The 12,680-nt window shown below is 41.4% G+C and overlaps 1 protein-coding gene across 1 annotated transcript in view; it reads right to left on the reverse strand.

Annotated features, from left to right (window-relative positions):
* Positions 1 to 12,680, reverse strand: part of CCDC73 (coiled-coil domain containing 73) — a 130,308-nt gene that overhangs the window by 31,881 nt on the left and 85,747 nt on the right. The window contains exon 12 of the mRNA XM_027771861.1: positions 1,928 to 2,032. Within this exon, the coding sequence (XP_027627662.1) occupies positions 1,928 to 2,032 (105 nt within the window). The remainder of the gene's footprint in view (positions 1 to 1,927; positions 2,033 to 12,680) is intronic.

The raw sequence follows: 12,680 nt of genomic DNA on the forward strand, positions 1-12,680 counted from the left end.
ACTCTAAAAAAAAAAAAAAAAAAAAAAAAAACCAGGATGGCTTCCTCCATGCCTCCTACAAAGTGCTCTGAGGCCCACACACCCAAACCAGACACTCCCTGCTAGTACCACAGCCCAAACTGAGAAGAAACGCTCAATGGCAAAACACAGGCCTTTCTCCACAAGCATAAACCAGGCAATTAGCAGCAGCGGCGGCACAGGGGCAGTGAGAAGGCAGCCTGGCCCGGCCCTGGGCACTACACTCCCGGTCCTGGGAGACAGTGGAGACCATGCCTGAGCCAAAGCTCCAGGCCCATCACGCATACCTCTTTGTTCCATCAGATCTAACTTGAAAAACATAAATTCTAGGATAAAATTAATAAAAACTTGAAGATGGTGACTGCAAAACATAAAGCCCAAGCAGGAGGCCCCTGTGAATGCAGCCCTGTGCACTGCACTGGCTGCATGCTCAGGAAGCTGGCCCTGCCCTCTGCTGGTGGTGTGTCTCTACATGGGAGGCGATGGCAGTGTCCTTGGAAAACATTCAGCTTCACCCATGTGCGGTGCCACCAAGAACTCTTTTAGAGGGCAGAAATACCTTCAACTGGCTCCCCGCGAATGTGCCCTAGCTCCTTCTCAGTGCTGGTTGTCCTCGGCCGTCACTCAGCCGTCACTCAGCCCAGTGCACCCAGGACAATCCCTCCCTCCCGCCACCTCGGCTTCCTTGGTGTGGCGCCCAGGTCCTCTCTGGTGCCCCTTCAGGCCACGTGTCCAGAAGGACAAGCACCCTAACCACTGTGACCTGCTTTCCACACGAAGCACTCCAAGGACTTTTCACTTTGACATCTCTGGACTAAATTGGGTATGAGTCTATGTTTTTGGTGAACTGCTGAACTTAAAGAGACATACTAAGCTTTTTTGCTTCATTTATTTACTTTTAACTTTGCTATTGGGCACATGCATTCACTGGAGAGAGAGGGGGGGAGCAGGGGCAGTGAGAAAGCACCCCCAGGGAGGATGGTCATGCTGTAATTCCCTCTCCCAGTGACTCCCAGGATTTTAGGCATGCACACACACACACACACACACACCTGGCACATTTCTCAAGCCACCGGGTTCGGGACTCAAACAACACAGTCAGCCATGTGGGATCCAGCACCTTAACCACCACACCACCAGCTGGCCTTGAAATATGCTAAGCTCTTACACAGCTTATCACATTTTATTCTCCTGGCAACCCAAAAGTGGACTTTTAGTTTTCTACAGTATCTCAAGATCCACCCAAGAAACAAGATGGCAATCTCTCCTTATACCTTCACAAGAAATTTTCTTGCAGAAAATGGTTTCATGAGAGGAAACACATCCACACTACTAGAGATGTCAGAGAAAAGCTTTTTTTTGAACCTTGCACTCCTGAAATACCAATGACGATAACATTTTCCCATCTGATTATTCTCTTGCGCCTACTGAAAAGAGGGCGATGGGGCTGTTGTGGTGGTAACAGTGCCAGTTCTATCAGATTTCTCGAAGGATCTGCCACCAACTTCTGACTTAAAAGGTGGGTGACACTTTTACCTTTGACTCTCAGTTTTGGACCTTGACCACAATTCTAAGACAAAGAAAAATCCCTATTATCAAGTTTGTCGTGAAAAAAAGTCAGGTACTTGATAAAATTCAACATTTAACTAGTGACTTAAATGTTGAAATACTTCACTACTTAGATACTGGTATCAAGTTGATGAAAGAAGTCAATATCATACCTCTAAAATTCAAAGTAACCTTGATAGAATAGGCAGACAGATGCAACAGGGGAGGCTCATTAGACAGGAGTATACAAGATGATATATATTGGGTCGTCGAAAAAGTCATGAAGTGTTTTTCTATGTAAGAATGTGTCACTTTTCTGACAACCCAATAGAACATACGTATGTGTGTGTATGTGTCTAACCTGGTTATTTTCTTTTAGCACCTTCAATTCCGCCTCCATTTCAGCATTAGCTTGAGTTTGTTGCTGAAGTAACTGCTGCATGTGTTGGAAAGAAACGATGACACCCTTTAAAAATATATAAACAGATCAATTAAAAATGTTAATAAGTATATTTTTAAAGTCATCCTTCAAATATATGTTCTAGTTTCTTAACTCAATATCTTTATAGTTTAATACTTTATATTAAACCAATTATATAAACACTTTATAATTTAATATCTAAAATAATTTTTATTACATGATTTCCTATGAGAGAAATGTTTTTGAAATGGGCCATGAATTCTTTTTTTTTTTTTTTTGAGAGGTTTTCACTATAGGGCGTGTGCACTCGCCAAAAAGACAGAGACAGACAGAGAGATACAAAGCGAGAAATCACCCCCCAGAGGGGATGGCCACGCTGCAATCCCTTCTCCTCCATTCTCCTCTCGGGATCTTGGGTACGCACGCACACGCGCCCGGCATGAGTTTAAGCCACAGGGTCCAGGATTTGAACCGCGGTGGACTACGTGGGAATCCAGCGACATAGCCATTATGCTAACTGTTGGTCCCTGAGATGGGCCATGAATTCTAAGATACAACTGAAAAATGTGGAAAACTCAAAAAACTACAATTCGTGCCTGCCGGCCCGGCCATCCATGACTGCAGGTCTCCGGCAGCACCGGTGGTGGGCTGTGGTACTGGAAAACATCCTGGAGGGTTGGGGGTCAGGAGGCACATTCCGAACCGAATGAGTAAGAGCAGAAGGGAAATAAGAAACTAGAGCATTTTCTTTTCACATTTTCTTAATAACGACAAGAATTATAAATATTAAGTAGATTGGAATGAGAATGTAACATGCTGAAAAAGCACCCAGTAGGCACAACTACCTTTCGGTAATTATCTGCTAGGGTGCCATCAGTCTACACTACCAGGGGAGAACCAGGTTTATTTCTTTTTTTTTTTTGAGAGGTTTTTGCTTTAGGGCACGTGCGCTCATCAGAAAGACAGAGAGAGAGACAGAAAGCAACAAGTCGCCCTCCCCCGGGAGGATGGCCACGCCACAATCCCGTCTCCTCCATTCTCCTCTCAGTATCTTGGGCATGCACGGACACGCACCCAGCATGAGTTTAAGCCACTGGGTCTGGGATTCGAACCGCGGTTGACTACATGGGAGTTCAGTGACATAGCCATTACGCCAACTGCTGGTCCCAAACCTGGTTTATTTCTAACATGACTATAAGAGACTGACTAGAAAGGCACCGTGTGTCCCTCAGTGCACATTAGCTGAGGGCTTCCCCTGTGTTACACACTGACCTCGGCACAGTTCCGTCTCTTAACTCATTTCCAGCACTGTATCTGATTTTTAAAAAAATTACCAACTTCCTAAATATCTTATGATTACCTGCTTCTCTTCTTGAATATGGGTAATCTCTTCATTTATCTTCTTATTTAATTTCAATTCCTTTAAAAATTTGAATAAATTTAAAGTTATGGGGTGCAGCAAACTGTACATTCAATTCAATGCTCAAGAAATCTGGGGACATCATGCCCAACAACTACTCCAGAGTACCCAACTTGTTTGTGGTTGAAATGGTGACTCCAGGGAACTGAAGAAAGTATTACTCAATAGATACCCAACACAGGCCGATGCAAACTTTCAAGTGTGAAAAAAAAACTACGAAACTGGGCCAGTCCTGTAGCGTAGCAGTCACACACAGTACATATGAAGCCAGATCCCATGAGGCTGAACACAGTTCAAGTCCTGGTCCCAGTAGCTTAAATGACATGCCAGATGTGTGTGTGTGTGCCTGCCCAAAACCCTGACAGGTTTGAGAGGTGACGGAGAAAGGTTGTTGTGTGACCATGACCCACTGGGGGGTGTTTTCTTTCTCCTTTTCTTCCTTTCTCCCTCACTTTATCTCCCCCTCTGCCTCCCCCTCTTTTTCCTCTGTTTTTATGTCTGGTTTTGGCCAGGGCACACATCCTCTGGCAATTTTTTAAAAAGGGGGAGCAGGAAGGCCAGCAAATGGCATGGTGGTTAAGGTGCTAGATTTCTAAATGGCTGACTATAGTTCGAGTCCTGGACCTGGAGGCTTGCTTTCTCATTCTCCCTCTCTCTGCCTGTCTCTTTCTCTCTGTGTGTCTCTCTCTGGTCAAATTGAAGAATAATAGATTAATTAAATAAATTAAAAAATAATTATTAAAAAAAGGAAGGTGGGTATAGCCAAATTTTATCACCCTAAAGTCTTTAAAAGTAGATTTAATCAAATACCATATTGAGTCTTTCTTGAAGTTCTTGAAATTTTTGTTCCTTAATTGTTAGACTGATGCTTTCTTCTCCCATCATGTATTGACATGTGACCTTGGACTTCATCAAGTCTGAGGCTACCCTTTTTAGTTCCTTAACATAAGAAATACATAAAGCAGAAAATTTAGTATAAATATTTCATCAAAGCAGGTATTTTTCTGACAGTGGCAAAGTCCACCTTTAAACCTTTCACTATCATTTGCTGTAGTTCATATATCAAACATGGTCCATCAAGGTCTGTTTTCCCTAGTTCCCTCACAAAATTAGCCAGAGTGGGAATGAAGTCTGTGACTACAGGCTAGGCAGAGCCTAGCACAGGGATAGAATAGATGACCTTGGAGCTTAAACACAGTATATAAATTAAATTAACTAACCAATCGGAAGTATGGTATTTTCCGTTATCTAATCAACAAACCATCTTGTGAGATAAAAAAAAGATAATAAAAAATTCTTGATTCCTAAGTTCATTAGATCTAGTCAGAAAAATTTATGTAATAATTACAATAAAATGTGGTAAGTGCTATATTAACATATAAGAAATCTAAAGAAATCTGGTAAAAGCTTCCAGAAAGTGCCACGTGGAAGGTGACACCTGAAATGAGTCCTCAGAGGTAAACTTGCAAAAAGGACAGAGCAGGGTGAGCACCACAGGAAATTTACGGTTCCACATGCTCAGACACAGGAACGAGAAAGAGTGAAGCATTTTTCAGGGAAAAATAAGTAATATAATGTAGAAAAAATACTCTAGCCATGTTGTGGAAGGTGGGATTAAAGGAGTAGAAGCAATCTTCATGTATGAAGTCGCACGTCCTTAGAGTTCAGCAGATACAACCAAATACATTAAAATCCTGAGCTGTCCACCAAACTGCTGTCTTGACCGCTGCTGTTCTGTGTACGCTGACCGCATTAAATGCGCAAGGATCTGATTTCACAGTCCTGACTACAGAGCATCTGAATCCTGCATTCTAGAAGAACTCTAGAGTATCAGAGCCCACTGGCCACCAGAGAAACTGAAACGTGACATAGCCATTCCTGAGTGCGAGGCCAGGACTGGCTCCTCAGCTGCAGCTGCCTTGGATACTGCATGGTGCCACGAACAACAAAGACTACTGTAGCCCCAGCTGAGGCAGACAGCAGAGAAGTGCTGGTGACCTGCAGCAACCATGGACAGGAGATTCCACTGTAAGAGCAGCAGCTTTCGCCACAGTCACAGGCAGTGAGTGCTTGGCACTGGAAGCTGACTCTGCTGCGACCTGGGACACTGAATAGCCTCACTGTTTCCAACCATTTTTCACATCTGAGGTGAACCAACATTCATTCCATATGTTCCTTTGTTGAATTAAATCGGCTTTGCAATTAAGAATCCAGACTAGGGAGGCCAGCAGGTGGTGTAGTAATTAAGGCACTGGACTCTCACATGGCTGATCACAGTTCAAGTCCTAGACCTGGTGGCTTGAAAATCATGGCAGGTATGTGTGTGTGCATGCCCCAAGTCCCAGGAGGGTCATGGAAGGGATGGGACTGTGGTGTGGCTATTCTCCCTAGGGGGTGATTTCTCAATTTCCCTCTCACTGTCTCTCTGTCTCTCTCCAGTGAGCACATTTGCCCTGACAAAAACCTTTAAAAAAAAAAAAAGAATCCTGACTAGGACCAGCTGGAGGCAGATGGTTCAAGTGTTGGATCCCACATGGCCAAATCACACAGGCACAGTGTACTCTAATGTAACAGGGAGCACAGAGTTAGGCAAGTTCTTATGTCATGAACCTCCTTGAGATGACCACAACTGAAGGTTCAGGTTTTGGGTTTTTTTCTTAGAGATTTTTGCATGCACTCGCCAGAGATGGAGAGACAGAAAGCAAGAAATCACCTCCCCAAAGGGAGGATGGCCACACCACAAACCCTTCCTCATTCTCCTCTTGGGATTGTGGGCATGCACGCGCCCAGCACTAGTTAAAGCTGCCAGTTCCAGGACTTGGACTGCTGTCAACCACGTGGGAGTCCAGCAATGTAACCATTATGCCAGCTGCTAGTCCCAAAGATTTAGTTTTAAAGAAAAGGCAAAGCGATGCATTTCTATAAACAGAGTAATTCAGAAGACCCTGTGCAGGCAGGGACAGACTGATGCACTAGGCAAATGAGTCCTACTGAAGGACCAGAGGTAGGAGATCTTGCCATGTGATGGCACAGCCGAGAGAAAAGGGTCTTCTGGTTGGAGAAAGTGGAGGGCTGAATGAAGGAGACCAAAAGAAATCACGTGTAACAGTGAGTTCTGGGAGAAAATACGCTAGTCCATAGCTTTGCACTTGAGGCACAGGAGCGGCCATGAGCTCAGGAGCACGAGCAGTCGACCACGGCCTTGCTGAACAAATGCATAGTTTCTAATGGCGAATGCAGGTGCCAAGATGCGACATCGATGAGTTGCTTCTGCTGCTGCTGTTAGTGGAGTGCTTAAGGTTCTGGAGCCCAATTCGCCTGGTTCCAATCTTTGCCCTGTTTCCCTTGGTGTACAACTTCAAGCATAATTCTGCCTCAAGGTCCTCATCTTTGAAACGAAGATAATAAACTTAAGTCTGTGGCGTGTAGTGATAATCCCTGTGACAAGTGTCCTTTGAGCATCCCTGTGCTAGGCCCTGTTACCACCACTAGTGCTAAGCTGACTGCAGTGGATTCTGGCCTCTATGGCTGCAGCACGGAAGACTTCGCCTACATGGAAATAAGGCATGCTGAGTCGTAATAAGCAACATTCATAACTAACTTTTAAAAATTTATTTAAAGATTAAGACTCATTCTCTCATAGCTAGTAGCAAGCTTTTCTGTAAACTATCAGCTCCTCAAGAAAAGATACCACGATTCATTCTCAGTTTAATAGCCCACATCGCCTCAGTATTGGGTTGTCAGAAAAGCCATGATACTTTTATTTTTATTTTCTTCTTTAAAGAATTATTTATTTAATTAATTCCATTTGTTGTTATTATTTTTTAATTTGACCAGTCAGAGAGAGAAAAGGAAAGCAAGAAGGCAAGCTGCCAGGTCTGAGACTCAAACCACGGTCGGCCATATGGGAATCCAGCACCCTCATCCACCACACCACCTGCCAGCTACACCATGATACGTTTTTTGCATAGAAAAAATACATCAAGACTTTTCCAACATCCCAATAAATTCAGATATCTAAGAGAAATTAAAACTTGTAATGAATATGATAAGAAAATAGTAATGAACATGATATGAAGAAAGATTTGAATGAACTGTATAAAATAGAATTTAAGGGAACAGCATATGGCCTAATGATTACGTTGCTGGACTCCCACGTAGTTGACTGCTGTTCGAGTCCTGGACCCAGTGGCTTAAAACTCTCCCGGCACGTGTGCATGCATGTCCAAAGTCCCAAGAGAAGACTGGAGAAGGGATTGCGCATGACCATGTCCCTGTGGGGGTGATATCTCTCCCTCTCTCTCTCTCTCTGTCTGTCTCCCCAATGATTGCATATGTCCTATAGCAAAACTCTCTAAAAAATAAAATAAAAAATAAAGCAAAATTTGATATAATCAAATATTTCATTATTCAGGATAAAAATAAATGGCAACAAAAATACTTGGTGAGAGCCATAAAATGTCAGCCAGTTTGGTGGGTGACATAGCAGTTCACAGGCAACTGCAAAGCTGCTCAAAGAGTGGTAGGCCTAAGGACAGCCAGCCCTTCATATCTGCAGGTTCCACAGCCACAGATGCAAATAACCACAGGTCAAAGACATTTTTTAAAACTTAAAATTAAAAAAATAGTAAAAAACTTCAAAATGTGGTGTAACAACTACTTACAATAGCATTTACACTGAGTAAGCCTTATAAGTAATCTTAGAGAGATGATTCCAAATACATAGGAGGATGTGCACAGGTTGTATGCAGACATATCGGCATTTTTTTCCTTTATGATATGGACAGAAGGTGAAGAGAGAGACAGAGGCAGACAGAGAAACAGAGACAGGCATTTGTGACAAGGCCTTGCTGCATTGCCATCTGCCTATCCCAGTCTCCCGGCCAGCTAGGATTACAAGTACATGCAACCTCACTGTGCATGTCAGGTTGGCCAGGGAACTGAGACTGTGCCTCTCATGCAGCTTTCAATTTTTTTTTTTTTGAAGTTTGTTATAGGCCTTATACTGGCAGATGGTGAGAAATCACCCCCCAGGGGGATGAGCACGCCACAGTCCATTCTCCTCTCAGGATTTTGGGAATGCACGCACACATGCCTGGCTTGAGTTTCAAGCCGCCAGGTCTAGCACCCTAACTACTACTCCACCTGCTGGCTCCAAGGAAGACTTGTTTTCTAAAAGCTTTTTTCTTCTTCAAGGTTACAAATGCAGCAAACTTCTGTATCTTTCAACAACTGAAAACATGAAGCTGTTGTAACTGCTGTTTTATAGGCACTGCCCTAAAATGCACCAACTCCTATCACAATTATTGTCATGAAACAGCAGGGAGACAGGAGGGGAAGGACAGGGATGGAAAACCAGTATAAAGCTGACAAAACTAAAAACTAACCATTTCTTACATCCCGTCTCTCACACAGTAATTATTTAATCTTATGAGCATAATAAATTAAAATCAGAGACTACCATTATAAGATTTCCCACTGAAAAATATGCTTTTGATTTTATAAGCTTTTAAATATCCTGAACTTCTAGTACACTGTCTTTTTCTAAGCATTTCATTCAATGTTGTTAGTGTAGCACATAAACAGCACATGCTTTGATCTCATTAAATTACAACTTACAGTTCCTAGAGTCGTAAATACTATGCCCTCTCTTCCTTCACCCTCTTAGTCTGGCAGGAGGCAGGCTGTTTAATGTCACTCCCTCCCTGAGAGCCCTGACGTCTGCCTAGACAAACGCAGAGGTTATGAACCTGCTCACAGATAGCATCGAGAATTCTTCATGGCTGCCACAGTGGTGAGCCCGTTCAGAAGTGTAATACCTAGCTTTATCTAACAACCAAAGTTTGGTCTGTTTAACTTTGCTCCACAGGAAAAAAAAGGAATTCCGTCTTATCACCAACTAATAACTTAACTGTTCTGGACAAAATCATAGAACAGTATGAAAGAAAATTAAAATTATCTTTAGGAAAATAAATGATTAGAAGTTCTAAATGAGTGATATAACCAATTTACTAGACTTGGTCAGCCTGTGAAAAAGGCAGCCTCAAAGTAAAAGGCTTTTCCTAAAGTTACAAAACCAAAGCTACCTAAAATATATAAATTAATATACTAACTGTCCAAAATATTTAAAATTGGCTTTTAACATAACTTTTGAATTCTCTCCATTTCGGACATTCAGATTTCGAAGTCTCAGAGGTAATAAAATTCTCTCACTTTACACTTCTGTATCATTTCTTTTCCAAGAACAATCGGCAGCACTGGCCACTGACAGTACAGCTTTCTGGGTATGAAACACTGCTGCATGACACACCAGTCCGCTGAGGAAGTGGCGGCCTGGCCCTGGCCTAGGAAAACGAAGCAAGGATCTGCAGGAGCAACCCTGCTTCACTGGCTCACTCTTCACCCGTTACTTATGTCCGCCAGTGGGGTATGTCTGCGTGAATTTATATGAGCCTCGTCTCCACCTACAGGTCAGAGTCTTAAACTGTTATGTTAGAAATATAATGGTCTATTATAATAAAAAGACTTGTTTTTATTTAATGTGAAAAATATGTAATACAGTACATTTATGAGGCATCATCTTTTTATAATAGTGCAGAAACTGAGTAAAGGCACATGAATAGCTTAATAAATCACCAAGTTAATATAGCTTCTATTTCATTACTTAAGTCCTTGGTTAAAAAAATTAAATAAAATATAAAGCAACAAAAGAGACATCACTGAAAATGTGCTTATTCACAAATACTGAGTTAATATTAAGTCAGTCATAGTTGCATTTGAAGTTTAGATAGATAAAAAGTAGTCCTTTTAACTATTCTAATTTGGGATTCCGAACAATTGTTTTTAATTATACTTTTCCTTCTTATATTAAAAAGAATCATCTGGGAGTCAGCAGGTGGTGTGGTGGTTAAGGCACTGGATCCCACATGGGCAACTCCACGGTTTGACTCCAGACCTGGCAACTTGAAAGATTACACCAGGCAGAATGGAGAAGAACTGATTGCAATGTGGTCATCCCTCCTGAGGGGTGGTTTCTCACTTTCCCTCTCTCTGTCTCTCTCCAATGAGTACATACACTCTATGATAGAAACTTAAAAAGAAAAAAAAATAAAAATAAAAGAGCTACCTGTAACATTTTAGCTTGTAACTAAAAAGAAATGTTTTCTACATATAAATTGTCCACTTAAGTAGTTTGCTGGATAGACATAAGACTTTTCTTCAAGAATTATTTTATTTAACTTATTTATTTATTTATTTACTTATTTATTTATTGAAATTTGACGATAGCCATTACGCTAACTGCTGGTCCCCAAATTTACTTATGTTCTGCCGGCTGTGAACTTGAACACCAAACTCATGATGATGTCATCAGAACGACACCCACAGACAGATTTTCTACTCTCACCTTTTTTATATACACAGAGAGAAAGACTTTTGCTATAGGGTGCATGCACTCACCAGAAAAACAGAGACAGAGAGAGACAGAAAGTGAGAAATCACCCCCTGTGGGGGATAGACACACTGCAATCCCTTCTCCTCCATTCTCCTCTCGGGATCTTGAGCACGCACGTACACATGCCCGGTGTGAGTTTAAGCCACCAGGTCTGGGACTCAAACTGCCATCAACTATATGGGAGTCCAGCGACATAGCCATTATGCCAACTGCTGGTCTCCTGACATAAGACTTTTAAGGGTTAGAAACATGATTATTATTACCTGTTCTAAGGTTCTATATTGAGCTATGCTATGCCCTTTTTATATATTTTTTATATATTGTGCACTCACATGCACAGAGTACCTTAGTATGAAACACGCCATCCATCAGGTGACTAGAAATCACCACAGGGTTACAAGAAATATGGGAAAGCAAGAAAATACCTCTCCTCCAAGGGAAAAGAATAACTCTTCTTCATCCACAGACAGTACAATGAAACTCACAGAAATGTCTAATAAAGAATATAGAATATTCATAGTGACAAAGCTAACAGAGATGGAAGAGAAGAGAGACAATGAACTGCAGAAGAGGCAGGAGAAAGGAGGTGACGAGTTTCAGGAAGTGAGGAAATTCTTCCAAGATCTAAAAAAGGAAATACACACTATAAAAAAGAATCAAACGGACCTGCTAGAGATGACAGCTATAATACAGGAAGTCAAAATCTCCCTTGAAAGCATTAAAAGCAGACTAGAGCATACAGAAAATTGAATCTCAGATGTAGAAGACAGAATCGCTAGCCTAGACAAATACACCAAGAAGACTGAAAAAATTGTCAAAAAAAAAAAAGAGAGAGAGAGAGAATAATCTACAAGAAATACTAGATATTATCAAACGTCCAAACATCCAGATAATCGGTATCCCAGAAGGTGAAGAGACTCATAAGGGCCTGGATAATCTATTCCATGAAATCCTGGAAGAAAACTTTCCAAACCTAGAGAGGCACTCAAAGATCCAGTCCCAAGAAATACAAAGGACCTAAATAGAATCAACCCAAGAAGATCTTCTCCAAGACACATATGCCCAGATTGACCAAAACCACAGACAAAGACAAGATACTAAGATTGGCAAGAGAGAAATGTCAAGTCACCTACAAAGGATATCCCATCAGGCTGAAAGCAGGCCTCTCATGGGAATGCAAATGAGGAAAGAATGGGAAAATATATTCAAAGTGTTAAGGGAAAAGCAATTTCAACCAAGAATACTATACCCAGCAAGATTATCCTTCATATGGGAAGAAAAGACAAGAATATTCTCAGATAAACAAAACCTGAAAGAATTTACCAACAACAGACCAGATCTCCAAGAAGTTCTCAAGGGAGAGCTATACCAACAAAATTAAATACAGACACACAGAAATAAGAGTTCAAAAACTAAGAAAATGGCCAACTTAATTGTAAGGGACAAATCTGGAGTTGAATATTATATCCCAGAACTTAATTGGGAAGATCAAACCACAACCAAAGATAGATTAAGTACATGAGACTGAACTGGAGAAATAACATTTTATGACTTTTGACTAAAACATTGCTGATTTTCTTCTAGGCTTTGTTTTTCAGTTTTAAGGATTTTTGTCCTGTATTGAGTTGCCGGTAGGTTCATGTACCTACTATTTGAACAGAATCTTAACCTGTTTCCTGGCTTTAAGTTTTAAGTAAAGTTCCTTAGTATTTATTTCTTTGGTTTATTAAAGCTAAACACTTGAAATAAAAAATATATTTAAAAATACCTTTTTTTTTCTTTATTTTTTAAAATCACCCCCCAGGGGGGCTGGGCCCACC

This window comes from Tupaia chinensis, unplaced genomic scaffold (genome assembly GCF_000334495.1).
Source record: "Tupaia chinensis unplaced genomic scaffold, TupChi_1.0 Scaffold000037_18, whole genome shotgun sequence".
NCBI classification, from domain to species: Eukaryota; Metazoa; Chordata; class Mammalia; order Scandentia; family Tupaiidae; genus Tupaia; species Tupaia belangeri.